This window comes from Cavia porcellus, unplaced genomic scaffold (genome assembly GCF_034190915.1).
Source record: "Cavia porcellus strain 051 isolate PalLab524CR breed Dunkin Hartley unplaced genomic scaffold, mCavPor4.1 scaffold_7, whole genome shotgun sequence".
In the NCBI taxonomy this organism is placed as follows: domain Eukaryota; kingdom Metazoa; phylum Chordata; class Mammalia; order Rodentia; family Caviidae; genus Cavia; species Cavia porcellus.
Window position 1 is genome coordinate 24,955,921 of NW_026947490.1, and position 26,911 is coordinate 24,982,831.

At 57.1% G+C, this 26,911-nt stretch overlaps 2 protein-coding genes across 7 annotated transcripts in view; both read left to right on the forward strand.

Annotated features, from left to right (window-relative positions):
• The window catches only part of Bicra (BRD4 interacting chromatin remodeling complex associated protein), a 59,363-nt gene extending 50,286 nt beyond the window's left edge, over positions 1-9,077 (forward strand). For 2 of the 6 annotated variants that reach the window (XM_063252992.1, XM_063252991.1), the window contains 8 exons: positions 2,669-3,304; positions 3,408-3,579; positions 3,790-3,899; positions 4,265-4,326; positions 5,199-5,347; positions 5,498-5,592; positions 5,856-5,958; positions 7,241-9,077. In XM_063252992.1, the coding sequence (XP_063109062.1) occupies positions 2,669-3,304; positions 3,408-3,579; positions 3,790-3,899; positions 4,265-4,326; positions 5,199-5,347; positions 5,498-5,592; positions 5,856-5,958; positions 7,241-8,274 (2,361 nt within the window). In that variant the 3' untranslated portion in view covers positions 8,275-9,077. The remainder of the gene's footprint in view (positions 1-2,668; positions 3,305-3,407; positions 3,580-3,789; positions 3,900-4,264; positions 4,327-5,198; positions 5,348-5,497; positions 5,593-5,855; positions 5,959-7,240) is intronic. The other 4 variants (XM_063252995.1, XM_063252993.1, XM_063252994.1 and 1 more) reach the window with 2 other exon arrangements.
• A 3,667-nt stretch (positions 9,078-12,744) lies between these two features.
• Positions 12,745-25,807, forward strand: Ehd2 (EH domain containing 2). The gene is made up of 6 exons (XM_003464612.4): positions 12,745-12,826; positions 14,190-14,684; positions 14,890-14,987; positions 18,420-18,832; positions 22,580-22,744; positions 24,169-25,807. The coding sequence occupies exons 2-6, from the start codon at positions 14,281-14,283 to the stop codon at positions 24,718-24,720; spliced, it is 1,632 nt and encodes a 543-aa protein (XP_003464660.1). The 5' UTR covers positions 12,745-12,826; positions 14,190-14,280; the 3' UTR covers positions 24,721-25,807.
• The last annotated feature ends 1,104 nt before the right edge of the window (positions 25,808-26,911 follow it).

The following is a 26,911-nucleotide window of genomic DNA, read 5'->3' on the forward strand; positions in this document are numbered from 1 at the left end:
CTAGAGATGAATTAGCTGGAACATCTCTTGAAATGCTAGAGCCTTTCGTGTTTCCTTTTCTGTGCACCGCCTCACCGTGTCCTTTGTCCCATTTTTCTCATCTGCTTGTTACTTTTAGTGATTTCTAGATTCTCTGCGTATGTGCAAGAGTTGAGCTTTGTGTGTTCTCTGAATGATAGATCTTTCCAGCAGTGTATCATTTTTGCTGCAGATATGTTTGTGGACCATGTATGTGGTACTGGGCCTTGAAGCCAGAGCCTTCACACTGAGCTACATTTTTTTTTTTTATTTTTAATTTTGACTTAAATTATTGGTAAATTGCCCAGTTGGGCTCAAACTTACAATCTTCCTGTCTCAGGCTCCCAGAGTGCTGGGTTTATAAGCTACCAAGCCCAGGTAATCTGCTTTTTTTTTGGTCTGTTTTGAGGCAGGGTTTCACTATATGGTTCAGGCTGGCCTTGAACTCACAACAGTCCTCCTGCCTCAGCCTCCTGAGTGCTGGGATTACAGGGGTACACCACCACTCCTAGCTTTATTTGCATTTTTAATGAGAATGACAAACATTTTAAATTTTGTCTTAGTGGCCTAAGTGCCTGCCTGGCAAGCTCAAGGTCCTGAGTTCAATTCCCATACCAATTTTTTGTTGTTTTATATTTTAGTTTCTTTGTTTATTCTTGAGACAGTGTCTTGATATACAGCTCAGGTTGGCCTTAAACTCACTTTGTAGCCCAGGCTGGCCTCAAACTCAGCGATTCTCTTTCCTCGGCCTCCCGAGTGCTGGGATTACCGGCACATGCCACCAAGCCCCGGCTTTATCTGCATTTTCTCCCAAGTGCTGAGCAAAAACCTGACTTTAAAAAGCCCAACAGCTAAAAGTTTGCATTATTCTTTTTGTGTGTGTGTGGGTACTGGGAATCGAATTCAGGACCTCCGGATTGCCAGGCAGGTGCTACATCACTGAGCTAAAGCTCTGGCCCCTGCATTATCCTTAACTCTCACTCTCTGTGTAGTTTTTTCCTGTGACTCTTGGGACTAATTTGAAGCTGTCATGAGTCTCTACTCCTTAATATTTTAGCGCAGTATTTTCTCCCCGGGGAAACAAGGACATTCTCTTACTGTATGTGGAGCCAACAGACTGTTACCAAAGTCAGCAGGTTTTCCCTGGGTGCCACTCATACCCTGGCACAGCACCCCTGCCCTGCCTCACCCGCTTGCCCGGGAAGGTGTTCCGGGAAGAGCGGCGCGCAGGTGCGCTGGCTCTCTGGTTCAGCCGTGTTCACAGTGAGCCTGGGGCTGTCCCCCTTTGTCCCTGTTCTGAATTTTTCCACAGTGGATTTCCCGAAAGCAAGTGGCTCCCACAGGCGAAACACACCCTTCACTTCCTTTTTCTCTTCTTCACTCTTGAAAAATTTATTCTTCGTGTTAAGGGTTAACAAGGTTAAAAAAAGGCTTTAGACGGCCTGGGGATGCGGCTCAGTGGCCTAGGCGCTGGGTGTGAGCGCCAGCAGCACACACCACACACGTATGCACATGCTTACAGGTCAGCCGCTGCCCTGCTCTGACCTGTAGGCTCCTGGGCTCCAGACCTGCGCCCACAGTGTTCTTTACTACAGGTTGGGGCACCCAAGGCCTAGGGTCCCATCCCACACAAGCCCTGTGACATACCCTGGCCACACCGCTCTGGAGGTAGCCCAGGACGATTGCCCACACTGGAGGCCCCGGGCAGCCTCTTGCACTCCTCACATGCTCTGTAGCAGGCAGTGCCCCCCCCCCGGGGAGGGGGAGCCCTGGGTCCACTACGTGGTCAGGCCACTTCCCTGAGCTCCAGGCTTTAGGCTTTATTCTCCAGAAGCGATTCAAGGTTGGGCTTGGAGGAGTCTCTGTTTCCTGCAAAGCTAGTGACTCTTGAGAGGGTGAACACTGGGGACCCTCTGAGCCGGGAGGCTGAGCTGGGACCTCGCGTCAGCCTTTGCACCTGGCCAGTCGCTGGAGGCCTGTGGGTGACAGGCGTGAGCAGAGCCTCCTTCCGCTGCCGTCCTCCCTGGCTGGAGCCGGATGGCTCCTGGGGCTCCCTGGCTTCTGCTTCTTGGCTGGGCTCCCTCTCAGGGCGGCCGCGTGCAGCCTTCAGGGAGCCCTGTGCACACCGTTGGCTCTCCGTGGTTCCACAGGGGCTGCACGGTTTCCTTTTGGGCAGCAGAGTCCAGAGGGCTCAGGGGCACAAGCTGGCCCTAGGTTACCCCCGCGCCGACATCTAGCCCCCACCCCGCCGCCGCCATTCGCCATTCCTGCCTCAGCTCCCAGCCGTGCTGGTGTCTGTCTGCCTCCACCTGGCTAGAGTGGGGCTGCTGCTCCCCCTCACTCTGCTCGCTGCTGCTCCCCCGCAACCCGCGGCTGCCGCCCGCTTCCCGCTGCTGCCCCACCCACAGGGCTCCCCTTTGTTGGAGGTGGGGGTGGGGTGTAAGGGGGCCTAAGGGCAGGTTGGGCAGAGACACCAGTGGTGGGGTGGGGTGCGGTGGGTTGATGGGAGGGGAAGGGGTGGCCTGATGGGGTCTCCGAGGACACAGGTAGGCACTGAGTGGGGGTGCGGTGCGGTTCGGGTGGGGGTGGCAGCGGGAGCCAAAGCTGGTTCTGACCCCGCCCCTTCCCTCTCCCTCCTCCCCCCGCCCAGATCCCAGCAGCGGCTCCACTGAAGGGCCCCGGCCCCTCCTCATCCCCATCACTACCTCACCAGGCCCCACTGGGAGACAGCCCCCACCTGCCCTCCCCGCACCCCACCAGGCCCCCTTCCCGTCCACCTTCCCGCCCCCACTCCCGACCTCCGTCCCAGCCCCAGAGCCTGTCCCGCCCACCCTCGGAGCCGGCCTTGCACCCCTGCCCTCCACCCCAGCCACCCCCCACTCTGCCTAGTATCTTTGTCATCCAGAACCAGCTAGGCGTCCCCCCTCCCCCCAGCGCCCCTGCTCCCTCAGCCCCAGGCCCACCCCAGCCTCCATTGCGCCCCTCATCCCAGCCTCCTGAAGGCCCACTGCCCCCGGCCTCCCACCTCCCTCCGGCCTCCACCTCCTCTGTAGTGGCCTCCTCCTCCGACACACCCACCAGGTTGCCAGCCCCTGCGTCTTCCGACTTCCAACTCCAGTATCCGCCGGGCCAGGGGCCCCACAAGTCCCCTACCCCCCCGCCGACCCTCCATATGGTCCCTGAGCCCGCGGCTCCCCCCCCACCGCCTCCTCGGACCTTCCAGATGGTGACCACCCCATTCCCAGCGCTGCCCCAGCCGAAGGCTCTGCTGGAGAGATTTCACCAGGTAATCGGTGCAGGGACGGCCACTACCTCCCAGCCCCCATCCCGTCTGGCCCTGGTGCACCCGGCCTGTGCCCCCCACCCCTCAGTCACTTGTCCCTCCTCAGGTGCAGTCCGGAATCATCCTCCAGAACAAGACCTCGGGAGCCCCACAGACCTCCACCAGCCTGGTGCCCCTAGCCAACCCCACTGCCTCAGTGCTGGTCAGTGGGCCAGCCCCATCTGGAACCCCTGCCAGTTCCAGCCATCCCCCAGCCCCGGCAGCCATGGCCACTGCAGGTAGGGAAGCACCATTCAGGAGATGTGGAGTTAGGAGGGATGGGCTGGGCAGAGCTTTGGGATACTGGAGCCCGGCATCACAGGCAGGTGGAAGGGGCTGGGCTGGTTGCCCAGGTCAGAGGTGACCAGGGCTGGAGTGGGACAGGAAGCTCACTGCTGAGTTGGGCCCCAAGCCAGTGACCCCGGGCCTGTCTTCCCCATCTCACACAGGCCTCCCTGCTCTGCTTCCCGCCGAGGGCAAAGCTTTTCCCAGCAACCTCCCAACCTTGAGTGTGGCCAAGGCCTCAGCGCCCGGGCCAGTGAAGTCCTCAGGGTTGCAGGTGAGGTCCCTTGAGTATGGCTGGGGACAGGGGCAGCATGACTCAGGACAGCCACACAGGCACAGGAAGGCCATCGGGGCCTAGAGAGTAAACTCCAGGACAGCAGGACGGAGCACAAAGGGCGAGAGACTGGTGTGCTGCCCAGGCAGGAGGAGGACAGTGCTGCTGCTCCCAGGCAGTGGCCCAGGACAGGGAAGTGGGAGTGGGTGAACCCTGGGACAGCCGTGGGAGCAGAGGGGAACACCTGAGACAGAGGAAAGAAAAAGAGGAAAATACGTGGGCAGAGTGAGGGGGTTTGGTGGGGAGAGACCCTGCAGATTCCAAGGGTGGACAGAGCCTGTCTCAGTCTTGTGTCTCCTCCCCAGTACGAGGGCAAGCTGAGTGGCCTGAAGAAACCCCCTGCACTGCAGCCCAGCAAGGAGGCCTGGTGAGTGGCTGTGCCTCCCCTGTACCCCGCCTCACACCTTTCCGAGAGACCCCCTCTGCAAATGCCCATCCCCACTGGCAGCGTGCCTTCACCTGGGTGCAGTGGTGCATGCTATGATCCCACCACTGTGGAGGCCGAGGCAGGAGGATTCAGAGTTCAAGGGCAACTTGGGCTACATAATGAGATTCTATCTTGAGAAAGAGAGAGAATGGAGTGGTAACAGTGGTCCCAGGGTGGTGGGGACCTTGTCGGGCTGTGGACTTCAGGAGGGCAGCAATTCCATCTTATGCCAGTAGCAACCTCCTGGGCCCCTCAGGAGCAGCTGTTTGGGAGCTAGGTGGGTCCGGGTGAGGGAACTGGGGATGTTTTGGCAGGCAGGTACACTAACAGAGTGTGGTTTTGGGGGTCTGGTGATGGCTGGGTGTAGGGGGTCAGAATGGCCAGGTTCCATTCTGGGTAGGTGGCAGGTGTAGGGATCCAGTGTAGGGACACGACACAGCAGTTAGCTAGACAGACCTGGTCCCTCCCCGTGAAGGCTGCAGGTCACCAGGAAAGGGTAAAGAAGGGGCAGTCTCATCAAAGGGAAGCTGTAGTCCTGGCAACCAGAGACAGTGGCCCTTTGGTTGCAAGGTACAGAAAATGAGGCCCGCAGGTTCCCAGACTCTCGCCAAACTCTGTGTCTTCCTCCTCATGTGCTCTGGATAGAGGGAGTGGCCCCACCTCACCTTTCCAGGCCTGTTTCCTCTACAGTGAAATGAGGCCCTGGTAGCTCCCACACCAGTCCCGAGGAATATCCGGTTAGGGCTGGGGCTGGAGACAACTTCTCTCCCCTCACCCCACTTGCCTGTGGTCTCACCTTGTCCCGCCCACAGCTTCCTGGAGCATTTGCACAAACATCAGGGCTCTGTCCTCCACCCCGACTACAAGACAGCCTTCCCCTCCTTCGAGGACGCCGTGCACCGCCTCCTGCCCTACCACGTCTACCAGGGCACCCTTCCCTCCCCCAGCGACTACCACAAAGGTGAGGCCTCCCCACCCAGCTCAGAGACCAGCTCGTGGAGATCGCCGAGCTCCTGTACTGCAGCCGCCACCCCAACCCCTGGGCTTGGGGTACACGGGCAGTGTGCAGCCCCCTAACATCCTGGCTCTGCACCCCTTCTCTTCCTGGCAGTGGATGAAGAATTTGAGACGGTCTCCACGCAGCTGCTGAAACGCACCCATGCCATGCTCAATAAGTACCGCTTGTTGCTCCTGGAGGAGTCCCGGGTAGGGCCCACATGCCATCTTGGCCCTCTTTGCCAGAAAGGAGGTTGGGAGGGACACAAACCATCACATCGTAGGCAAAGTCGGGGCTGGGTGCGGTGGTTTGTGTCTGTCAGCCTAGCACTCGACCAAGATGAGGCAGGATGATCGCAAGTTAAAGCCAAGCCTGAGCAATGTGACTTAGTGACAGCTGTCTAAAAGGCGCCCTCTGTCACCACCACCTCCCTCCTTGCCCCTTGACTGGGGATCTTCTCTTCTCCCTCCAGAGGGTGAGCCCCTCAGCGGAGATGGTGATGATAGACCGAATGTTCATTCAGGAGGAGAAGACCACCCTTGCCTTGGATAAACAGCTGGCCAAGGAGAAGCCCGGTGAGCGGGGCTGGGCGGGACATTGCTTTGCACTCCATGGCTGTAGGCTGCACCACCTGGCGCACCACTAGGCGGCGCCTGAGCCCACTGCCTGGCACGCTTGAGGGCCACCGTTTTCTTGCACATGCGCAGCTGTCTCTCCCCCATAGAGGCTGGGGCATGTGAGCCAAGCACCTGGGTTGAAGAATGTACGGTGGCCCCATCCACTCCTTAGCCTGTGGAGCACTGATTTTGCCTTAAAGTGTGCACCTTGAGAGTCACACAAACTTCACTCTAGTCTGCAGGGAAAAGTACAGCCAAACCCAAAATACCGTCTTAGCCTGTGCCCGTATTCATGCCAGCTGCCCCCATTGCTTCCCTGAGAGAAGCCTTCCTGTTTTTCTCTAGACTCCTGCCTGCCTTCTTCTTGGTCCTTGAACCCCACACCTGGGAATTATTATTTTCATTGCTGGTTATTAGTACCAAAAGGAGAAAAAGATGTGAGGAGTAGCCATGCCCATGGTGAAGGGGCATTTTTGTAGGGCAAAGACGAAGGACCCCTGGGTCACATCCTAGCTCTGCCACTTGGCTTTGTGATCTTGGTGAATTTCTTGACCTCTCTGTGCCTCTTCTATCCTCTGGAGGGTGGAGATTGTGGGCACAGTGTATGATCCCTTATCTGCAAGCTTCTCTTGGCCCCTAGAGGCACTGGGAAGCACCTGTGGGTGTTTCTGCCTCAGGGCAGAGGGCCACCCAAAGCAGGAGACAGGTGAGGCCGCAGGTGCTGCCTGCCTGTTCAGACCAGGCTTTCTGCCAGGAGAAACCCCTCACTTAACCTGTGTGTAGAGCCACTGCTCTCCTCAGAGGCGTAAGTGCTGACTGCCTTCACTGTGCCTTGGCCTCTGGTCCCGTGCCACCTCTGAGCATTAAATGGGGCCAGCCGGACTGAGGACCTGCACTTTTTGTTTTACGTTTAACTTCAGGAGGGTTTGGGGATTGCTGATCAACGGTCAGACTCGAGCTGGGCTTGGGGGCAGACAGATGCAATCCCAGTACCCAGGAGGGTATGGTAGGAGGATTTCAGCAAGCATAGCAAGATCCCGCCTCAAAAAAGTCAAAATAAAGTCCGGAATGAAAAAGGGCTGGCTACCTAGCTCAGGGCGAAGGCCCGGCGTTGAAGCTGCAGCGCTGTACAGCCTGCTGCAGTAGCAGCAGCAGCACAGGTGTGAGTGTGTGCGTCTCGCCCCGCAGCCTGTCCTCCCAGCCCTAACCCCGTGGGTTTGCTCTGTCTCCGGCTTTGCAGACGAGTACGTGTCTTCCTCACGCTCCCTCGGCCTGCCTGCGACAGTGGCCTCTTCCGAGGGCCCCCGGCCACCTGGCCACGGCCATGGCCACGGCCCCGCGCCACCCCCAGCCCCCGGTGTCCCAGCACCTGCGCATCCGCCCACCAAGCTCGTGATCCGGCACGGCGGGGCTGGTGGCTCCCCGTCGGTGACCTGGGCGCGTGCCTCGTCCGCGACGCTGTCATCCCCATCATTGTCGTCATCGTCCGCTGCCTCCTCCCTGGACGCTGACGAGGACGGCCCAATGCCCTCGCGCAACCGGCCGCCCATCAAGACGTATGAGGCGCGCAGCCGCATTGGGCTGAAGCTGAAGATCAAGCAGGAGGCCGGGTTCAGCAAGGTGGTGCACAACACTGCGCTGGATCCCGTGCATCAGCCCCCGCCTGCGGCGGGCCAGGTCAACGGCACGACTGAGCGCGCACCCCCTGCCGCCGAGCGCAAAGCGCCAGGACCGGGCTCAGGCTCGGGACCCGGACCTGGACCTGGGCCGGGGCCAGGCTCGGGACCTGGGCCAGGGCCAGGGCCAGGTGCGCACTGCCCACGTCTGCCTCTGCGCAAGACCTATCGTGAGAACGTGGGCGTGCGCGCGGACGAGGCCACCAGCGGGCTCATCCGGGAGCTGGCGGCCGTGGAGGACGAGCTGTACCAGCGCCTGCGGAAGGCGGCGCCCACCGAGCCCACGGCCCCCGGTGCCCCTGCTGCTGACCCTGGCTGGGACGCAGTGACCGCACCCCCCACCAAGCGGCGCAAGTCCGAGTCTCCAGACATGGACCAGGCCAGTTTCTCCAGCGACAGCCCGCAGGACGACGCACTTACGGAGCACCTGCAGAGCGCCATTGACAGCATTTTGAATTTGCAGCAGCCACCAGGCCGGCCGGGCCCGCACCCCGCGCCGCCCGCACCCACGTCCCCGCAGCCCCGGCACAGGCCTGAGGCCTTCCCGCCCTCCAGCCACAACGGAGGCCTGGGCCCCGGCAGGACGTTGAACAGATAACACTTGGCCTGCCATCCGCTCTGCCCTGGGGACAGCTGGGGCCACCTTCCCCAGGATACCACTCCGGGGACCCCACAGTCCTTCTTGCCTAAATTATTTGAGTCACAAAGGCCTCCTCCCCTACCTCCACTCCCTCCAGGAGGGTTTTTGAGGGGTCCAATGGGGCACGTGGGTTAGGAGAGGGGCTGTCACAAGCAAGTGTCCCCTCACCACTGAAGGAGGGCCTTTCTGGTGTGTCGCTCTTCCCATTTCCGGCTGCAGCCTGCCTTCTGCCGGGGGTGGGGCACCAGGTGTTCCCACTGCCCGGGCCCAGGCACCGGCCTTGTTTGTGTGGCATCAGGATCATGGTCAGGGGTGCTGGGGGGAGGGTCCCGTTAGACCCCCCAGCCTCCTGGCCGGGGCTGTAAACCAAACCCATGGCAGGGTGGGAGCCAAGTCCCAGACCACCTACGTCACATCGGCGCAGGCGCTGCCCAGCTGTGCCCGTGTGTCTCCATGTGCGTATGAGTGTGTGAGTGTGTGCGTGCGTGTGTGTTGCAAGCAAGAGAGATCCGGGACGCTCAGTCCTTCCTTCCACTTGGAAACCCCAGCCACAGGCCCGGGTCTTCCTCCGCCCCGTCCAGCCGTCTTCCCTCTCCTTCCAGCCTCCCGCGCCACGTTTTGAAATCTCGGAGACAAAACTAGTACTGTAAGATAAATTTTTTTGTACTGTATTTATTGTGTATAATGATTTTTTAAAAGGAGAATTCTGTACATTTAGAACTCTTGTAAATTAAAAAACCAATCCTTTTTTTAAAACTGTACTTGTGCCCCTTCGGTCCCTTGCTTTGGGGGGCTGGGGAGAGGTGTTGAAGTTGGGGGTGACTCTGAGGCTTGTTCGGGATAGGGCTGAGGGGGTCGCTGGATGAGCGCCTGCTGGATTCTGGGTGTGCTCTGCCCCAGCCTTGCCCGGGTGCGTGAGCAAGATAAGCATCCCTGCTGGGCAGCAGCTACAACTGCCCTCGGCCAGCGCCAGCGTCTAACAGCAAGTCTGCCTGTCACCTTGCTTTATGTGTAAGTCTTTTTCAGTGTATGCAGCTGACCCTCCATACTCCAGGGTCCCACATGTATGGGTTCAACTAATCAGGGACAGGAAATAATTTTTTAAAAATTGCATCTGTACTGAATGTTTATAGATTTCTTTATCATCGTCTCCTAAATGATCCAACGTGACAAGTATTTACATAGTGTTAGTATGATAAAGTATACAGGGCCCAGGTGCTGTGATTGCAGCACCCTGGGAGGCTGAGGCAGGAGGATGGCAAGCTTGGGCCCAGCCTTGGCAACAGACCATGATGTGTGTATGTCGTAGGTAAATACTGTGCCATTACATAAGGGACGTGAGCCTTTGGGGATGTCAGTATGGACAGGGGTCCTGGAGTCATCCCCAAAGGGTAACCGGGGACAGCTGTCCCAACCAGCACTGAGCTCCCAGCCACCAGCAGCGCCCAGGCTGGGACAGAGCCCATTCCCCTCCGCCCCCCCAGCCCCAGTCACTTTGAAGCGTGGTGCTCAGGACATGGACAGCACTTAGCCCGGTGCTCCTGGCTTTTTAATAGCGACTTGCCGGTGCAGAGCACGGAAATGACACAATGGTCGACATGGAGCACTGGAGGGAAGGTGCAAAGAAACCTGGACAAAGAAATGCAGGCACGGGGCAGCTGCGAAGCCTGATGAATGTGTGCAGCGCTGGACCACACAGAAAGGAGATTTAAGCTGAACGTTGCGGTGCACGACTGTCATCCAGCACTAGGGAGGCTGAGGCAGGAGGATTAGTGTAAGTTCGAGAGGGAATACAAGGGAAAATCATCCCCTCGGGCTGCTGTAATAAAATACCACAAGCTAGATGGCTTCAAACAACGGGCGTTTATTCTCAAGCCAGCTGCAGGTCTCTTCTGCGTGAGTTACAAAACCTGGCCCCTTTTCGTAAACCCCAGTTTTGGAAAGCAAAAGTGTGGGCTGACTTCCACCCCCTCTCGCCCATTCTGTGAGTGACTTGTGCGGTGAACGATCGGCTCAAGTGCACTTGACTTTCTTGGAATTAGGCATGAAAGTGAGGGCTCTGTGAGGAGGTGACGTGCGAGCTTAGGCATGTAGGAAAAGAGAGGGGTACGGGGGTGTCCGGAAGAAAGGCTTGGCTTCTTGGGCTTGGAGGGGACAGCGGTGCAAAGACCGGCTGTATGGAGTGCTGAGGGACGGGAGGTTGCTGGCGCCCCCTGCCGGTTGGCAGGACAAGGCCAGAGCAGAACGGAGCTCACGAGGGGCGAACCACGCTGGCCCAGGGTGGCACAGGCGCAGGGAGCTGGGCACCGTTTCCCTGCAGGTCGGCGGTCTGTTCGTGGGTGAACGCGGATACGTTCGGATACCTCCGGGGTGGCCGTGCTCCTCCCAGCTCTAGAGCTGCGCTCCCACGTGCACAGCCGCGCCCCTCAGGTCCCAGCCCTGCGTGTCCCCAGTGAAGGTCGCCTGGGATTCTGTGCGCATGGCCCGGTATGGCTGGCCTCAGCCAGAGCTGTGGGGACCCGGACCCCTGGAGATAACTTGTGGGTCAGTGGTAACACCTGTGTGGAAGTTGATGGGCCATCTTTGTTTGTTTTGGAGTTTTGAGTCAGGGTCTCACTGTGATGTTTAGGCTGGCACTGAACTCACTGCGATCCTCCTGCCTCAGCCTCCCAAAGTTCTAGGATTACACGGGTGTGTCACCACGCCTGGCTCCATTGTCAGTGTTTTCAGGGTTCTATGCAGTGGCGATAAGCAGCACATGCACACAATTGGGCGGCCACTACCACCTTGATCACTGCCACACTCGGAACCTCTGTCCCCCTTCAGCAGCAACCTTCACCCCACCAGCCCTGCCGTCACCCGCCATGCTTTTGTCTCTGAGCCCCACAGCCTCTGATGGCTGCGTGCTGGCGGAGTCACTCTGCTGCTCTTTTCGTGCTGCGTTGTTTCATTCAGCATGGTGTCTTTGAGGTCTATGCAGGTGCCTGTCACATTCCCTCCTTCCAGGTTTGACGAGTGGGGACCGAGGGAGCCAAGGACAAAAAAGCTAGCTGGTTCCGTCCGTAGGACAGAAAGCAAAGCAAAACAACCAACCGGATGACCGGGCCATGGCTCAGGGCTGGCTACTTGCCTAGCAGGCATGAGCTCATCCCCCACAACTCAAAAATTAATGCATAAATTAATTAAAAGAAAAAGTGTGCAATTCAGTGGTTTGTTTGTGTGTGTTCACAAAGGTGTGCGACCGTCACCATCTGCTTTAGAACATTTTCACCACCCCAGTGATGGACACTGGTGCTTTCAACTGATTAGATATTTCCCATGTAAGTATTAAATCTTTTTTTTTTGTCTTTTTCTTGTTTATCGGTACCAGGGATGGAACTCACAACCACACACTTGGAAGGCAGGCACTTATGCTGCTGAGCTAAATCCCCAGCCCCAATATTAAATCTTTTTTAAAAAAATAAATTCAAATATTTGTACCATGAGTATTTATTTTCGGGTTGGGTTGTAGCTCAATGGCAAAGCATTCACCAAGTTGCACCAGGCACTGGGTGACAACAGTGAGCAAGTCAGGCAAAATTTCTGTCTGGCACACGCCTGTTAGCCCGGTACTCAGGCAGTGGAGGCAGGAGGATTGCCACAAGTTCGGGGCCAGCCTGGGCTACACAGTGAGACCCTGTCTCAAACAAAACAAAAACCCACAAAAATCCCTCTAAAATAAAAGCCAAACAAACCCAAAATTCCAGCCTCAGGGAACAGATATTTGCCAGCTTGGGTACACAGTGAGACCTTGTCTTGAAAGTCACAGATGTGGACTGGACAATGTGACAAGTATCAAGGAGAGAGATCGAGCCAGGAGGAGAACTGGAGCGAGGGCTGCGGTGGGGTTTTCCAAAAAAAGGGCATTGAAGCAAAGAACCCCAAAGCCCAGATAAAGGATTATAAGTGGGGAAACTGAGGCACGGGTTCAAAGTCGCTTCCCTGAGGCTGGCTGTGAGCAGTGTCAGGGCAGGTCTCCGTCCAAGGGCTTGCACACTCTGAGTCCCAGGATACAGGGGTCTGGAGATGAAGCACCTACTACAGGGGGCGCAGCGCCCCGGCCGGCGCCATCACCGGCTCTCCTTTAACTGCGATGCCTGCTTCTCTAGATACTAGGAGAGAAACTGGGACTCGGAAGAGTGCCGGCAGTTGCATGAACTCACTTGAGATTTAAAGTGGTTAGAGTTATTACAGCTGCTGCCACTCCTGTTCCCTTGTTAGAAGGGCAGCGGACTGCGAGGCGCCCGGCACCCAGGCATGGGTAGAATTCGAATCTGGGCCTCAGCGCCCGAGCGCCCCGCCAAGGCGTCCTGGTCCGTGCCCGCCAGGGGGCGCGCGAGGCCGGCGCCGTTTGGGGGGGCCGCGCCCCGCCCCCGCCCTCGCCCCTCCTCCGGCGGCCCCACCCGGCACAGACTGCTCGGGACAGGACCGAGCACGGGCCGCGCGTCGCCTCAGACCGGACTCCAGCCCGGTGAGTGTCCCCGAGCCCGCGCCCCGAAAACCCGTGTCCCCCTTCCCTCTGCGACGGCGTCGGGGTCCGCATCCCATACGCTTCTTTTTGCCCGGATTTTTCCGGGCTCCCATGACCCTCGCCATCCTCCAAGCCGCCCTCTTCTGGCTCTGTCCCCGTAGGTCGCCCGCCACCTCACAGCCCCAACAGACTTCCCCGGGACTCCCCGGGCCAGGGTCAGCTCGGGACCCACCTCCGCGCACACCCCAAACCCTGCGCCTGCCGCACCCTCCTCGCCAACTCTTTTCCCTTCCCCATCCCCTGAAGTGTCCTTGTGATTTTACAGATTTTTATCGGGCTGGCTTTCCAGTTACTTCGGTGCTTACACTTCCCTGCCTTGGCTAGTGGGACACTCAAGGTAGACCCTGTGTCCCCGAGACATACCCCGCGGTTCTAGCGGGTCCCACTCTGATCCTGGCCCCCTCATTCTGCTCCTGTCCAGCCCTGGAGTCGACTTTCTCCGAGAAGCCCTGGATTCTGCCCGGGGGCGGGGGGGGGGGTGTTTAGACGCTAGGGTGACCAAGACCTACTTCTTTGAAAAGATTTGCCAGGCTGCGGGGATGCATGCCTGTGATCTCGGTACTCAGGAGGCTGAGGCAGGAGGATCTCCTTGAGTTCAAGGCCAGTGTGGACAACATAGCAAGATCTTGTCTCAAAAAAAGAAGAAAAAAGTGAGGAAAATAGCAGTTCTGTCTGACAGGGTGTTGAAGATGGAAAGAGCAGCAGCCATTTCAGCTCCGTTTCTCACCCCTCCTCATAGTCCCCCCAACACCACGTATTTCTCATCTCCCAGTACTCAGGGGTCTCTCCTCCCCTGGGACGTTTGCACTCACCACCTTCTGCCTGAGCTGCATCTCTTGCCTGTCTTTTATGTAGCGGCTCAATAGTCAGCCTGAGCTGGGCATGGTGGTGCACACCTATAATTGTAGTACCCAGGAGGCTGAGGCAGGAGAATCTGGGCATGTTAGCAATTTAGGAAGATCATGTCTCAAAATTAAAAAAAAAAAGTAAAGAAAAACCCCCAAGCTTACTGACCCTGTGGCCAATTTTTCATGCCCGCTTCTTGATGCCTGGCATTTTCCTGGTGTCACAGCTGCCTGTTGCTCACCATCTCACAGGGAACTCTGAGCAAGTGGCCCCAGAGTCTACAGCATCAAAGAGTGACAGGAAACGTGCTAGGTGGCACAGAGACTCAGAAATGGGATTCTTCCGGGCAGCTTGCTCTCCCATGCCTGTCCTGGGCTCCCACCAGCGGCTCCCTTCCCAGCCACTCCTCTGTGCCTCGCCTGACCGCCCTCTTCCTGCTCCTCTCCGCCCCGCCCAGCCTTCTGCAGGCCGCCTACCCTATCGAAGACACGCCCTCCAGGGCCCTCGCAGGCAGCAGCTCCCCACTTGCCTCCCTCGGTGCTGCCACCATGTTCAGCTGGCTGAAGCGGGGCGGGGCCCGGGGCCAGCAGCCCGAGGCCATCCACACGGTGACCTCGGAGCTCAAGGAGCTGTACCGCAGCAAGCTGCTGCCGCTGGAGGAGCACTACCGCTTCGGTGCCTTCCACTCGCCGGCCCTGGAGGATGCCGACTTCGACGGCAAGCCCATGGTGCTGGTGGCCGGCCAGTACAGCACGGGCAAGACCAGTTTCATCCAGTACCTGCTGGAGCAGGAGGTGCCCGGCTCCCGCGTGGGGCCCGAGCCCACCACCGATTGCTTTGTGGCTGTCATGCATGGCGACACCGAGGGCACTGTGCCCGGCAACGCCCTGGTCGTGGACCCAGACAAGCCCTTCCGAAAGCTCAACCCCTTTGGGAACACCTTCCTCAACAGGTGCGTGCCAGCCAGCCTGGGAGGCTGGGGGCAGCTACTTCCCTCTGCTGCTCATGGGAGGACAGGGAGGAGGTGGCTGCTGTCCCTCGGAGCAGGCCTTCTTCCCTCCTCCTGGGCACCTGGCCTCTGCTGTGGAGTCCACACTGCCCCACATCCTGTCCTCGCTTCTGCCTGCACGTTGAGCCCTGACCTTCCTGCCCCCCAGGTTCATGTGCGCCCAGCTCCCCAACCAGGTCCTGGAGAGCATCAGCATCATCGACACCCCTGGCATCCTGTCGGGGGCCAAGCAACGAGTGAGCCGTGGTGAGTGAGGGGATCAGGACCCCGGGTTGGAGGCGCGAGGCTGTGATTGTCCCATGTGGGTGCTGGGTGCGGGGTGCCATGGGAGGCATTTGGGGGACGTGTGCGAGCCGCTGGGCACATGCCTGGGCCCGCTGGAGCAGGGGCGGAGATGGGAGAGGCAAAGAGATGGAGCAGCCTCGAGGCCAGGATTCTGAGTGACTGGAGGCCAAGAGAGTCAGAGCTGGGCTGGGCCTGGGCTGCAGATGGGACTGGGAGGGGTGGGGAGGGAGACCTGGGCTGGGGCCAAGGCTGGGCCTGGAATTTATAAACAGCTGTGCAGGGGGAGCAGCAGGGGTGAATTCCAGCAGAGCCTCGAGGGAGCCTCTGCCTCCTTCCTGCCATGGCACCCAGCATCTGCCCCATTAAGCATCTGCCCCGCAGATTTCCCCCCCATCCCAGCATCTGCCCAACTCTCTCTAGGCCTCGAAGTCCAAGAACCAGGGCAAAGGAGGCTGCAGTGTGGGGCAGAGGGGACTAGGGAGGCCAGGGTGGGGCGGGGACACCCAGGGTTCCGTGTCCTTGGCCCCTGTCCAGTGGCGCAGCTGAAGCCAGAGAGAGGCAGGAGGCCACTGCAGGAGCCGTTGGAGGGAGGCTGAGGGCGCGCTGCCAGCCAGAGAGGAATTCCCACCCCAGACTGGAGGGGACAGCCAGGGATCCCATCCCCAAGTCTCCACCAGGGCTGCAGGGAATAGAGGACGAGGTCTCCTTCCCTGGCCTGAAGGGTACAGGAAGAGAAGGCTCTGGGTTGACCTGTGTGTCACTGTGTGTGTGTGTGTGTGTGCAGTGACTGTGTGACTAGGGCACTGTGGAGGACTGGTGGGTATTGTGGGCCCATGTGTGACAGTCTCTGTGCTTGGCCGTATAGTGAAGTGTGCCCAAGAGCTTGTCTTCTTTAGATGTGTCTAAAGCAACGTCTTCTGTATGACTGGGTGAAGCAGTGTGGGTCTGGGACGGTGCGGAGTGTGGGCGTGAGTGTGCATGTGAGGGTGGCCTGTGTGCCCTTGTGTGATTGTGTGGGACTGGAAGGGACAGTGAGGATTTTTTTTTGGAGACAGGGGCTTGCTTGATAGTCCCAGCTGTCCTTGAACTCACTATGTAGTGTAGGCTGGCCTCGTAACTCGTTGTGATCCTCCAGCCTTGGCCTCCTGAGTGCTGGGATTACAGGTGTGCACCATCAGGTCTGGTGGAAAGAGAGTATCTAAGGACCGTGTGAGACTGTGTTTCGGTGCACAGTGGTGCCCCGTGTGCATAAGTGAGTGTGAGCCATGTGTGGGATTGTATATTGTACAACTGTGTGATCATGTCTGCGGGTACCTTTGGATCCAGGAGAGTGTGGGGCTCAGTGTGGAGTGTAAACTGTGTCTCTGAAGGACAGTGGATGTGCAAGTGCACCTCCAAGTGTGTGCTGGGGTCTTTGTGGTTGTATGTGTGTGAGCGTGTGTGTGTGTGTGTGTGTGTGTGTGTGTGTGTGTGGATGGTGAGCAGGGGTGGCCCGGAAGCTTGCATCTTATAATGTGTGGCTCTAATTGTGTCCAGCTGAGTGTGCTTTAACATCTGTGAGTGCCCTGGGGTGAGACTCTGGGGCTCTAGTCGGCTTCCAGTCTGGGCTCTGCTTGAGGCAGAGCCATGCTGTGTCACCAGGCCAGCCTGAATTTGTGGTGATCCTCCTGCTTCAGCCTCCTGAGTGCTGGGATCACAGGCTTGCGCAGTCACACACCTGCCTTGTCCTCTGCTACTTTAAATTGCACCCTTTGCCCTGTGCCTGGCTCTCTGTGAATGAGAACAGTGACGCTCACAGCCTGGCCTGTAAGAAGGGTTACAGCCTTGAAACCAAGTTGGTGCACAGTGGGCCCCGGGGATCTGGGGCGGGGCTTATTTTTCTGTGGCCCCGCCCCCACCACGTCCTATTCTCACACTGAGTCAACCTCTCCCCCCTCTTTCCCGTGAGACACACTTTCCAAATCCGTGCTTGCGTGTTAACTGGTCCCGCCTCCTCCAGAAATGCCCCGCCTACCTTAACACATCCCCAAGGAGACTGGGCAGGACCAGGGCGGGGACACACTGGCTCCCCAGCCCGTCCTGGAGTTCTATGGGCTCCTGTCTTGTTGCCTCCTGCCTGTATGTTTCTCAGAAACCCCTTAATCTCTCGTGCCTCAGTTTCCTTGTCTGGAAAATAGGGTCACAAAAGTGCTGCCACACTGGGGACTGTGACCCCATAGAGACAGAGGTGGTGCTGGCCTGGGTTCCTCTCCCTCCCCCAGAGCAGGCAGCTTGGGAAGGTTCCAGAGATACCCAAGGAGGCTGCCATGTCCAGAACTAACACTTGTGACTAAGTTACTGTGCTCCTACTACCTGGTCTCCGTCTGGTTTTTATTTTTATTTTGCAGTTCTGGGGATTAAATCCAGGACTTTCATGTTGAGCTCCATCCCCTAAGTCCCACTTTTTTTTGAGAAAAGATCTCACTAAGTCACTAAACTCCAGGCCAGGGTAAGAGGATCAGAAACTGTTGACCATCCTACATCAGCCTCCAGAGTGCTGGGATTATAGGCATGCACGACCATACCTGCTTTTACTTTTTAAAAAGTTTATTGGGTATAATTTACATGTCATAAAACTCACTCACTTATTAGTGTATAGTTTGAGGCCTGCCATTGTTTAAAACTTTACATCCATTAGCTCATTCCTAGTCTTTTCATCCTCCCGGACACCATATGAGGTAGGTGCTATTATGATTTCCAGTCTGTAGAGGAGGAAACAGAGGTTCACAGAGACTTCATAGCTTACTTGCCTGAAATCACAGGGCTAATGGAGCAGAGAAACAATTCACACCCCCGTGTACCCCTCTACCATGGTAGAGGGGCTCTCAGTCACCCTTCTCTGGGCTCACAAACTTTGCTTGGTTTTGTTTTAGATTCTACCTTTTTTTTTTTTTTTTTTTTTTTGAGCTGGGTGTTGCTGTGTCATTCAGGCTGGCCCTCAGGGGCCTGGTCATGGAGGCCCGAAGTGGGCTGGGAGTCTGCAAAAGTACAGGGATCTCTAGAGTCCCAGCATGCTGGGACTCAGGTAGGACCTCAGCTATTTGGCATGGAACAGGATTTGGATAGTTAACAACCTGAACATCCACACAGTCCAGTATCAGTTCAAAGAGAAGGGGCTGGGGATTTAGCTCAGCAGTTCAAGCGCTTGCCTGGTAAGCACGAGATCATCAGTTCAATCCCTAGTACAAAAAAAATACATGCCACTTAAAGGTAGAGGTCAAGGGGCTGGGGATTTAGCTCAGCGTCATAACCTCCTGCCTTGTAAGCAGGCAGTGGTGATTTCGATCCCTGGTACTGATTTTTTAAAAAAAGAGGTAGAGGTCTGACTTCTGCCTCAACCCCCGCGCCCCGCAGGCTACGACTTCCCAGCAGTGCTGCGCTGGTTCGCAGAGCGAGTCGACCTCATCATCCTGCTCTTCGATGCGCACAAGCTGGAGATCTCGGATGAGTTCTCCGAGGCCATCAGCGCCCTACACGGCTACGAGGACAAGATACGCGTGGTGCTCAACAAGGCCGACATGGTGGAGACGCAGCAGCTGATGCGCGTGTATGGCGCGCTCATGTGGGCGCTGGGCAAGGTGGTGGGCACGCCCGAGGTGCTGCGCGTCTACATCGGCTCCTTCTGGTCTCAGCCGCTCCTCGTGCCGGACAACCGGCACCTCTTCGAGCTGGAGGAGCAGGATCTGTTTCGCGACATCCAGGGCCTGCCACGTCACGCGGCGCTACGCAAGCTAAACGACCTGGTGAAGCGCGCACGGCTGGCCAGGGTGAGAGGAGGTGGCGGGGCAGGGAGACAAAGCAGTGCAGTCACTGCCTGGACCCTGGGGATTAGGGGGTGAGCCCAAACAAGTGCCATTGCCGAGGGAGTGGGGGATGGCATAGTTTCTGCTGTCCTCTGTAGCTTCTGTTTTTTGAGATGATAGTCACTATGCAGTTTAGACTGGCCTTGAATTCAATGCACTATATAGTGCAGGTTGTCCTCGAACTCAAGCAACCCTCCTGCCTCAGCCTCCCCAGTGCTGGTATTACAAGTGTGCCACCACATCCTGTGATCAGACTATATCTTGTCTTCCCTCTGTCCACAGCTAGCATGACTCCCATCTCTAAAAGCCAGAATCTTCAGGTGGCCTGCAGATCATCTGCTTGCCCCACTCTGTCTCCTCTGCCTTTATCTCCTAGTCTCCTGCACTGCACCCTACCCCTGCCCCAGGGCCTTTGCACTTGCAGTCCACACTCTTGGAAACCTCTTCTAGATCATCCATTTTTGTTTGTTTTTTGTTTTTGGTACCGAGGATTGAACTCACAACCTTGTGCTTATCAGGCAGGCACTGAAGCCACTGAGCTTGGAAACCTCTTCTTTCTTTGTGCTCCTCCTCCCACCTGGCACACCCCACACCTTTGTCCAGCCTTCATCACCTGCCATCTTCCCAGAAGGGCTGTTTTTGTGGGTCCTGCTGTAGCCCTAACCCTGCTGGAATTCTGCCTTCAGGGCCAGTGGGTCCACCGTGTGCCACCCATTCTTTCGAGGTCTGTGTTTGGCATCTGCGTCCTCAGCTCCTGTTAAGTTCCACAGAGCCTGGGACCTTGGAAGTCCTCCAGGATGAGTTCCAGAGCTTGGATAGACCAGAGCTCAGTACATATTTACCGACTGAGAAACTAGACAAGCCCTGAGCTTCACCACCACCCCAGGACAGTACAGCCCTGTGTGGTCAGGGTGGGGGTCACATCACCCAGGGGAGGTGAGCAGGGCTTCCTGGAAGAGAGGCACCAGGGAGAAAAGTGTAGCCAGCACAGCCAACCCCGGCTGAGGCTGGGCTTCTGAGGGTTGTGCCAGGCACAAGGGAGCCACTGCAGGTTTCAGAGCAGCGGCAGGGCTGGTTCCTCCAGTGGGTATTCAAGGCAGAGGAGACCAGCGCGGAGGCTGCAGGAGCAGCCTGGGTCCGGTCGGGACTTCGGAGGGAGACGCCAAGCGGGGCAGGCACCGGGGAGGCTGCCAGGGTGGAGCGGGGGCCCAGAAAGCCATAGGTGGCGGCGGCGGAGCTGAGATGTTGGTTTAGGCCGGGGAGAGGGTGAGTCAGAACCCCTCCGCCCCCGGGAATCCTGCTCGCGCGCCAGCGGTGTGGACGGGGCTGGGAGCTCGGCCGCGGTGCCTCGCGCGCCCTCCCCCGCCGGCTCCTCCTCTCTCCTGCGCTTTCGCCAGCTCTTCTGCAGCCCGGGCTCCTTTTCTCTAGCTTCCTCGCCCTGGATCCCCAGGTCCCTGGGGGGAAGCAGGGCGGGAGTTGGAGGCCAGGGAACCGGGACAGGGGGCGCGGCGGGGCCGGACACCTGGTGTCCCCACTAGGCAGGAGGTGGCTCCGGAAACCCGGACAAACCCCGGAGCCGCCCCACGCCCCGGCCAGCCGCCCACCTTATCTCTTCCTGGCACCTTCCCCCGCTTCCTCCCTGGAAAAGCCATCAGCCCGGGTGCCCGCTCCGGCTGCTGTGGACCCCGCCCCCTCCGCGCATTGGCCAGCTGCCAGGCCCTGCCCACCAACCTGGCCACGCCCCTACCCCATTGGAACTAAGGCTCTTAGTTCCCGCTGACAGCAACACGCTGGCCTGAGCCAGGTGCCCCGGTGGTTGGAGGACACAGCTGGAGGCCGCTGGAACTGTTATGTTCTAAATCCATCATTGCTGTTGCAGAGCTGGGGACGGGACGCAGGGCTTCACACTGAGCCAAACTCTCAGCCCTGTTTTTATTATTTTGACCCAGGGTCTTGCAAAATCTCAAAATTGCACAGGCAGGGCTCCAAACTTTTGACCCCTATTTTTTTTTTTATTTTATTTTATCGGTACCAGGGATCGAACTCACGACCGCCTGCTTGTAAGGCAGGCGCTTATGCCGCTGAGCTAAATCCCCAGCCCCAGGGCTCCAAACTTTTGATCCTCCTACCTCCTACCTCAGCGTCACATAATGCTGGGATGACAGGCATGCATCAGCATTCCCGGCTTAAACCTACGATTTTTTTTTTTTTTTTAGAAAGTCTCACTTTGTAGCCCGGGCTGGCCTTGAACTCACTGGGATCCTGCAGCCTCAGCCTCCAGAGTCACAGGTGCTGGGGTCACAGGTGTGTGCCACCACACCCAACACCCTCTTGTTTTTATATTTGACATGTGTTGTCACTGTGCCTCCTGAAGGTGGCCATGCCAGCCCCCTGCTCGCCTCCTTCATTGCTAGTGTTTCTGTGGTTTGAGAGATTGTGGCTCCAAGGTTCCCAAGTCTGTTGCCCATCTGCCACCCATTCCTCAGGAGTTCTTTCTGTGCATGTGGTGCCTGCACAGTGGAAACGGACCAGGCCTCATACCCTGGAGCTACATTTGATGGGGGGGGGGGAACAGAACTAAAGCAACAGATCAAATAAATTAACCGTGGATTGTGACACCCTGTGAAGGGGACACTAAAAGCAACAGTGTTGATCAGGCTCTTAGTTCCCACTGGACAGTCTCTGTGGGACAAGATGTGTAAAGGACTTTGAGGGAGTCAAGTCTGCAGAGGCCAGGAAAGAACTCTGGGCAGAGCAAGTGGAAGGTACAAAGGCCCTGGGGTGTTGAGATGTAAGTGTCCTGGAGAGCTGTGGATGGCAGTGAGGGATGGGAGTGAAGGGGGGAGAGATGTCATTTGTATCTGAAGGACCCAGGCAGGACATGCAGGCCAGTGATGCGCAGACCTATGGGCCTCAGGACCCCTTTCCACTAGCAGTTACTGAGCTGAGTGTGGTGGTGTATGTCCACAGTACTAGCTGAAGCAGGAAGCTGAAGCAGGAGGATCACCATGAGTTCAAGGCCAGCTTGAGTGACATAGCAAGACCCTGTCTCAAACAACAGTAAATAAAGATAGAGTGCTGCTTGATTCCCGGGGCCAGCAGGGCTGGGTGGCACTACCTCAGGAGTGGCGGAGCTGAGACGCAGCACTGGGCTGGACGTGAGTCCAGGCTACAGGGAGGAATGTGAATAGGCACTCAGCTAAGGCTCAAGCCCATTGACGGGCAGTGTGGTATGCCGTAGTGGACAGTGTGGAGGTAGCCAAAGAGTATAGGGGCTGAAGTCACTGGGGAGACAGGGAGCCACCCCACCCCCAGCAGCCTCACCTATAATTGGATAGACCTGCAGATCCCAAATTGGGCGTGGAGGCACACACCTGTAATCCCAGCCCTGGGGAGGCTGAGGCAGGGTTATAAATTTGAACCCAGGCGGGCAACTCGGTGAGTTAGTGAAACCCTGTCTCAAAACAGCTCTCAGGAGGCAGAGGCAGGAGGATCGGATCGTTAAGAGTTTGAGACCAGTCTGGGCTACAACATGAGCCCGAACTGCATAGTGATATCCTGTCTCAAAAAGACCAACCAAAAAAAGGGTGGGGAGCTGGAGATGGAGCTCAGCATCAAGGCCAAGTTCAATCCAAATAAAGAAAAAGAAAGATCGCCAGGATCCACCCAGCCCTGGGACCTCCTCCGTTTAGGTGGGCTGCTCCTCTGCAGGTTCACGCATACATCATCAGCTACCTGAAGAAGGAGATGCCTTCTGTGTTCGGGAAGGAGAACAAGAAGAAGCAGCTGATCCTCAAGCTGCCCGTCATCTTCGCCAAGATCCAGCTGGAGCACCACATATCCCCCGGTGACTTTCCTGACTGCCAGAAGATGCAGGTTGGAGCTGGTGGGAGGGGCGGCTGGGTGACAGGAAGGTCACCCTCTGTTGACCTCTGGGGAGAAAGTGGGGCTGGGGATTGTGGGGAGAAAGTTCTGGAAAGCATCTTCCAAATGTTGGTCTTTGGGAACTTGGTTTTATGAGGTAAGATAATGGAGTGAAGAAAAGACACACAATAATGGTGGCTTAATTTAGAGTTTTGTTTTCCCTTCTTCATAAAAGGCCCAGAACATGACCTGGGGCTGATTTGGTACTTTATAGAGCCAAAGAACTAGTTTTATTTCTCCTGCATATCTGGCCTCCACTCCCAAGAATTCTCATGGTACAAAATGGCTGCAGAAACTTTAGTCATTATGTCTGCATTCCAGTCAGCAAGAGGGAAGAGAATAGTTTCTGTAAGGACTGTTTCTAGAACAGTCCTAGTCAATACTACTTTCTACCATTATTGGAATGTCCCAGACTGGACTGCTCAGTATGATAGCCACTGGCCACATTAAGACTGAATTAAAGGCCGAGGAGGGGTTTAGCTCAGCAGTGTAAGTGCCTGTCTGGCAAGCATGGGATCTTGAGTTCAATCCCTGGCACAAACAAACAAAACAAAACCAAACAAAACAAAAACCAAACTGCATTAAAGCCAGGCATGGTGGTATATGCCTTTAATCCCAGTTACTTGGGAGGCTGAGGCAGGAGGGTCACAAGTTCGAGGCCAGCCTGGACTACATAGTGAGAGCCTAAGAAAAACAAATTGAAAATAAACTTTTTTTTTTTGTCTTTTTCTTTTTTTATCAGTACCAGGGATCGAACTCTTGACTGCCTGCTTGCAAGGCAGGTGCTTATGCCGCTGAGCTAAATCCCCAGCCCCTGAAAATACTTTTAAAAGGGCTGGGATACAGCTCAATGGTATAGCACCCCTGGGTTTGATTTGCAGTGAAAGAGAGAGGAGGGGAACACACACACACAAAAGCATCAAACTACAGACTTTTCTTTAGGGTTTTTTTTTTTCTTTTTTTGAACCAGGGAATGAACTCACGACCTTGTGCTTGCCAGGGAATGCTTATGCCACTGAGTTTTAACTAACTTTTTCTTTAGTTTTAACTAATTAAAATAACCAAATCTGGCCAATGGCTACCATTTTGAACTGAATAGTTCTCAAAATTCCACAGGGCAACTTGTACTTAGATCCAACTGGCTGGGAGCTGGTCACGTGGCCAGTTGGCTGCAAAGGGTGCTGGGACATGCAGTCTTTTTCATAAGTGGCCATGTGCCAAGGTAACTGAGAATTCCACACTGAGGAACAAACCAACATTGGGAGATGAAACTTCTTGCACAGTCAGAAGACCTAGGATTGTAGTGCTGGGGAACATGGTGGATTGGGTATGGCCAGGGCCGCTCTGACGTCCTTTGTCCCCGCCCCCCTCCACAGGAGATGCTGATGGCCCATGACTTCACCAAATTCCACTCCCTGAAGCCGAAACTGCTGGAGGCCCTGGATGAGATGCTGACGAAGGATATCGCCAAGCTCATGCCCCTGCTGCGGCAGGAGGAGCTGGAGAGCACGGAGGTGGGCGTGCAGGGCGGTGCCTTCGAGGGCACCCACATGGGGCCCTTTGTGGAGCGGGGCCCAGATGAGGCGCTGGAGGATGGCGAGGAGGGGTCCGATGAGGAGGCCGAGTGGGTGGTGACCAAGGACAAGTCCAAGTACGACGAGATCTTCTACAACCTGGCGCCGGCCGAGGGCAAGCTGAGTGGCTCCAAGGCCAAGACCTGGATGGTGGGCACCAAGCTCCCCAACTCTGTGCTGGGGCGCATCTGGAAGCTGAGCGACGTGGACCGCGACGGCATGCTGGATGACGAGGAGTTCGCCCTGGCCAGCCACCTCATCGAGGCCAAGCTCGAGGGCCATGGGCTGCCCACCAACCTGCCCCGCCGCCTCGTGCCGCCCTCCAAGCGGCGCCACAAAGGCTCTGCTGAGTGAGCGCTGCCTGCTACCTACCGGCCCTGCTCTCCTTTGCCCTCCCTTGGCTCCCTGGCTCCTCTGGCTGCACGTGCACCCCTGCTCTGACCCACATGCGCCACCCTGCCCAGCTGTGAGGACAGAGTCCTCCTTCCCTGCTGCCAGATAGTTGGGTCCAAGCATTTAGTAGGGACTAGGGGGAGGGCAAGGCTTCTCACTGCCACTTTTTTCACACCTCGTGGCACATAATGGCTGCACTGCACCCCACATACATATGTTCAGATGCATCACACTGACACTAACACCTGGGCATCGGCCCACACATCATTCATTCAGATATTTATTGAGCACCTACTACATTGCCCAGCCCACATGGAGCTACCATTCTCAGGAAAGGGAACCCACCGATCACAAAAGCATGCTGAAACCTCCCATTCCTCCTGCCCAGCCAGCAAAGACCCTCCCATCCTCTCCTGTCCTCAGGTCTTGGGACAACTGGGGCCTCTTGACCTCCTGCTTCCTCAGATGGAGCCCTCTTTAGTCCCCACCCCTCCTTTTTGGGGAAAGCCTGCAAATTCTGATCACACCATTTCTTTAATAAAGATTGTGCAACAGGCAGGAAAACCCCTTCCACCTAGGTCCCTCCTGGATCATGGCCCCGTGAAGGGACTTCTGTCCACCACCTGCCCTACATGGAGTGGCCTTCCTGCCCTGGGGCCCCTCCCTTTCCTCCGCAGGCGCCCCAATTCTAGGACTGTTGTGGCCCCGCCTCTGCCAGCACTAAAGAGGCACCACTACTGGATACAAGGGGGCCAGGATTTCCTCCATCTCGATTTCAGGGATGTCCTGAGGGAAGGTTCTTGGTGCTACAGCCCTACCCCCCTGACGGGACTGTCCCCCACACTTTTCAGTCCTTCACCACATTAATGCCTCACCCTGATGGGGGATCCCAAGCTGAAGGCGGGGAGGAATAAACACCTGGAGGCCACGCCCCCTCCAGCTGTGGGCCGGGCTTCCCTCACCCACCGGCGACCCCATCCGCACCCATGAGGGGCCCGAGAACTGAATTGTGTCCCCACTGAGCGAATAAAGCCCAGGCTTCTCTCCAGGTTGCAGTCAGGTTGTCTTGGGGGTGTAGAAGGGGGGCTGGAATGGGTACAGGCCCCCGTCTCCGCTGGCTCGGGCGGGTGGAGTCCGTGACTCAAGGCAGCGGAGGCTGGTGACTCAGGCCCGGGCTGGGGGCCAGGCCTGCATATTTTCCAGAGTTGCTATGCCCCCTCTAACACCCGCCTTGCCCTGCCCTCCTCTTCCCTCCCGCTGCAGGGCCTGGGAACCAAGCCGTGGGGTGTGGCCGGGATATGCGCCCCCTGTCCACGTGCAGCCATGGGATCCGGGTGCGCAGCCCCGACTAGCCACGTAGGGCGCGAGGGTTCCTGCGGGGGTAGCAGGAGGCGCTGGGGAGAGCGACCACAGAAGGGCGCACCGCAGGTCACACCCGCCACGCCTCTCACCCGGGCTTGCGCGCCCGCTGCGGCGGCCTTGGGCGCCCCCTGTCGGATACTCCGGAGCCTGGCAGGGGTCACTGAAAGCCCCATGCAAGGGCCCTTGGCCCTGTCACCTTGCCCGATGCTCTGTGGAAGGATCTGGCTGGGTTCCGTGATTCGTCCCCCACGACGTGGCGCCCGCCCTCCCTGTGCGTTTTCCCTAAGAATCAAGAGTGGCTGTTAGGGGACGCTGAATCCTTTTGGAAGACTGCCAGATTCCAAGGGCCTGAGTTTCCTTCCTTATTTGTAAATAGTCATTCGTTGATTCTGAGATAAAGTCTCAGGGGGTGAGTCTGTAACAATAGCTCACGCTGGACTGCAGGGCCCGTCCTCTACAGTCTAGAGTCACATATGTTTCTTCGTTTAAGCTTCTGAGTCATTTCCCATTTTCTAGACCTCGGTGATACATGCGTGGGATCCCAGCACCCTGCAAGGCAGAGACAGGAGGATGGCAAGTTTGAGTCCTGTTTGGGCAATTTAATGATTTTGCCAGCTGTTGGTATTTTATTTATTTGTTTTTTGAGACAGAGTCTCGCTGTGTAGTTCAGATTGGGCTTGAACCCACCATTGGAGCCCAGGCTGGCCTTGAACTCAAACATGATCCTACTGACCCAGCTGGAACGAGAGGTATGGGCTACCATGCCCAGTCGTGTCTCAATATTAACAAA

What these genes read in the sequence shown, in the direction of transcription:
- Ehd2 (XM_003464612.4), top strand. Translation starts at nt 14,281, where the DNA reads ATGTTCAGCTGGCTGAAGCGGGGCGGGGCCCGGGGCCAGCAGCCCGAG. An exon ending in CAAGCAACGAGTGAGCCGTG is followed by an intron (nt 14,988 to 18,419) that starts GTGAGTGAGGGG and finishes CGCGCCCCGCAG; the next exon opens with GCTACGACTTCCCAGCAGTG. An exon ending in CTGACTGCCAGAAGATGCAG is followed by an intron (nt 22,745 to 24,168) that starts GTTGGAGCTGGT and finishes CCCCCTCCACAG; the next exon opens with GAGATGCTGATGGCCCATGA.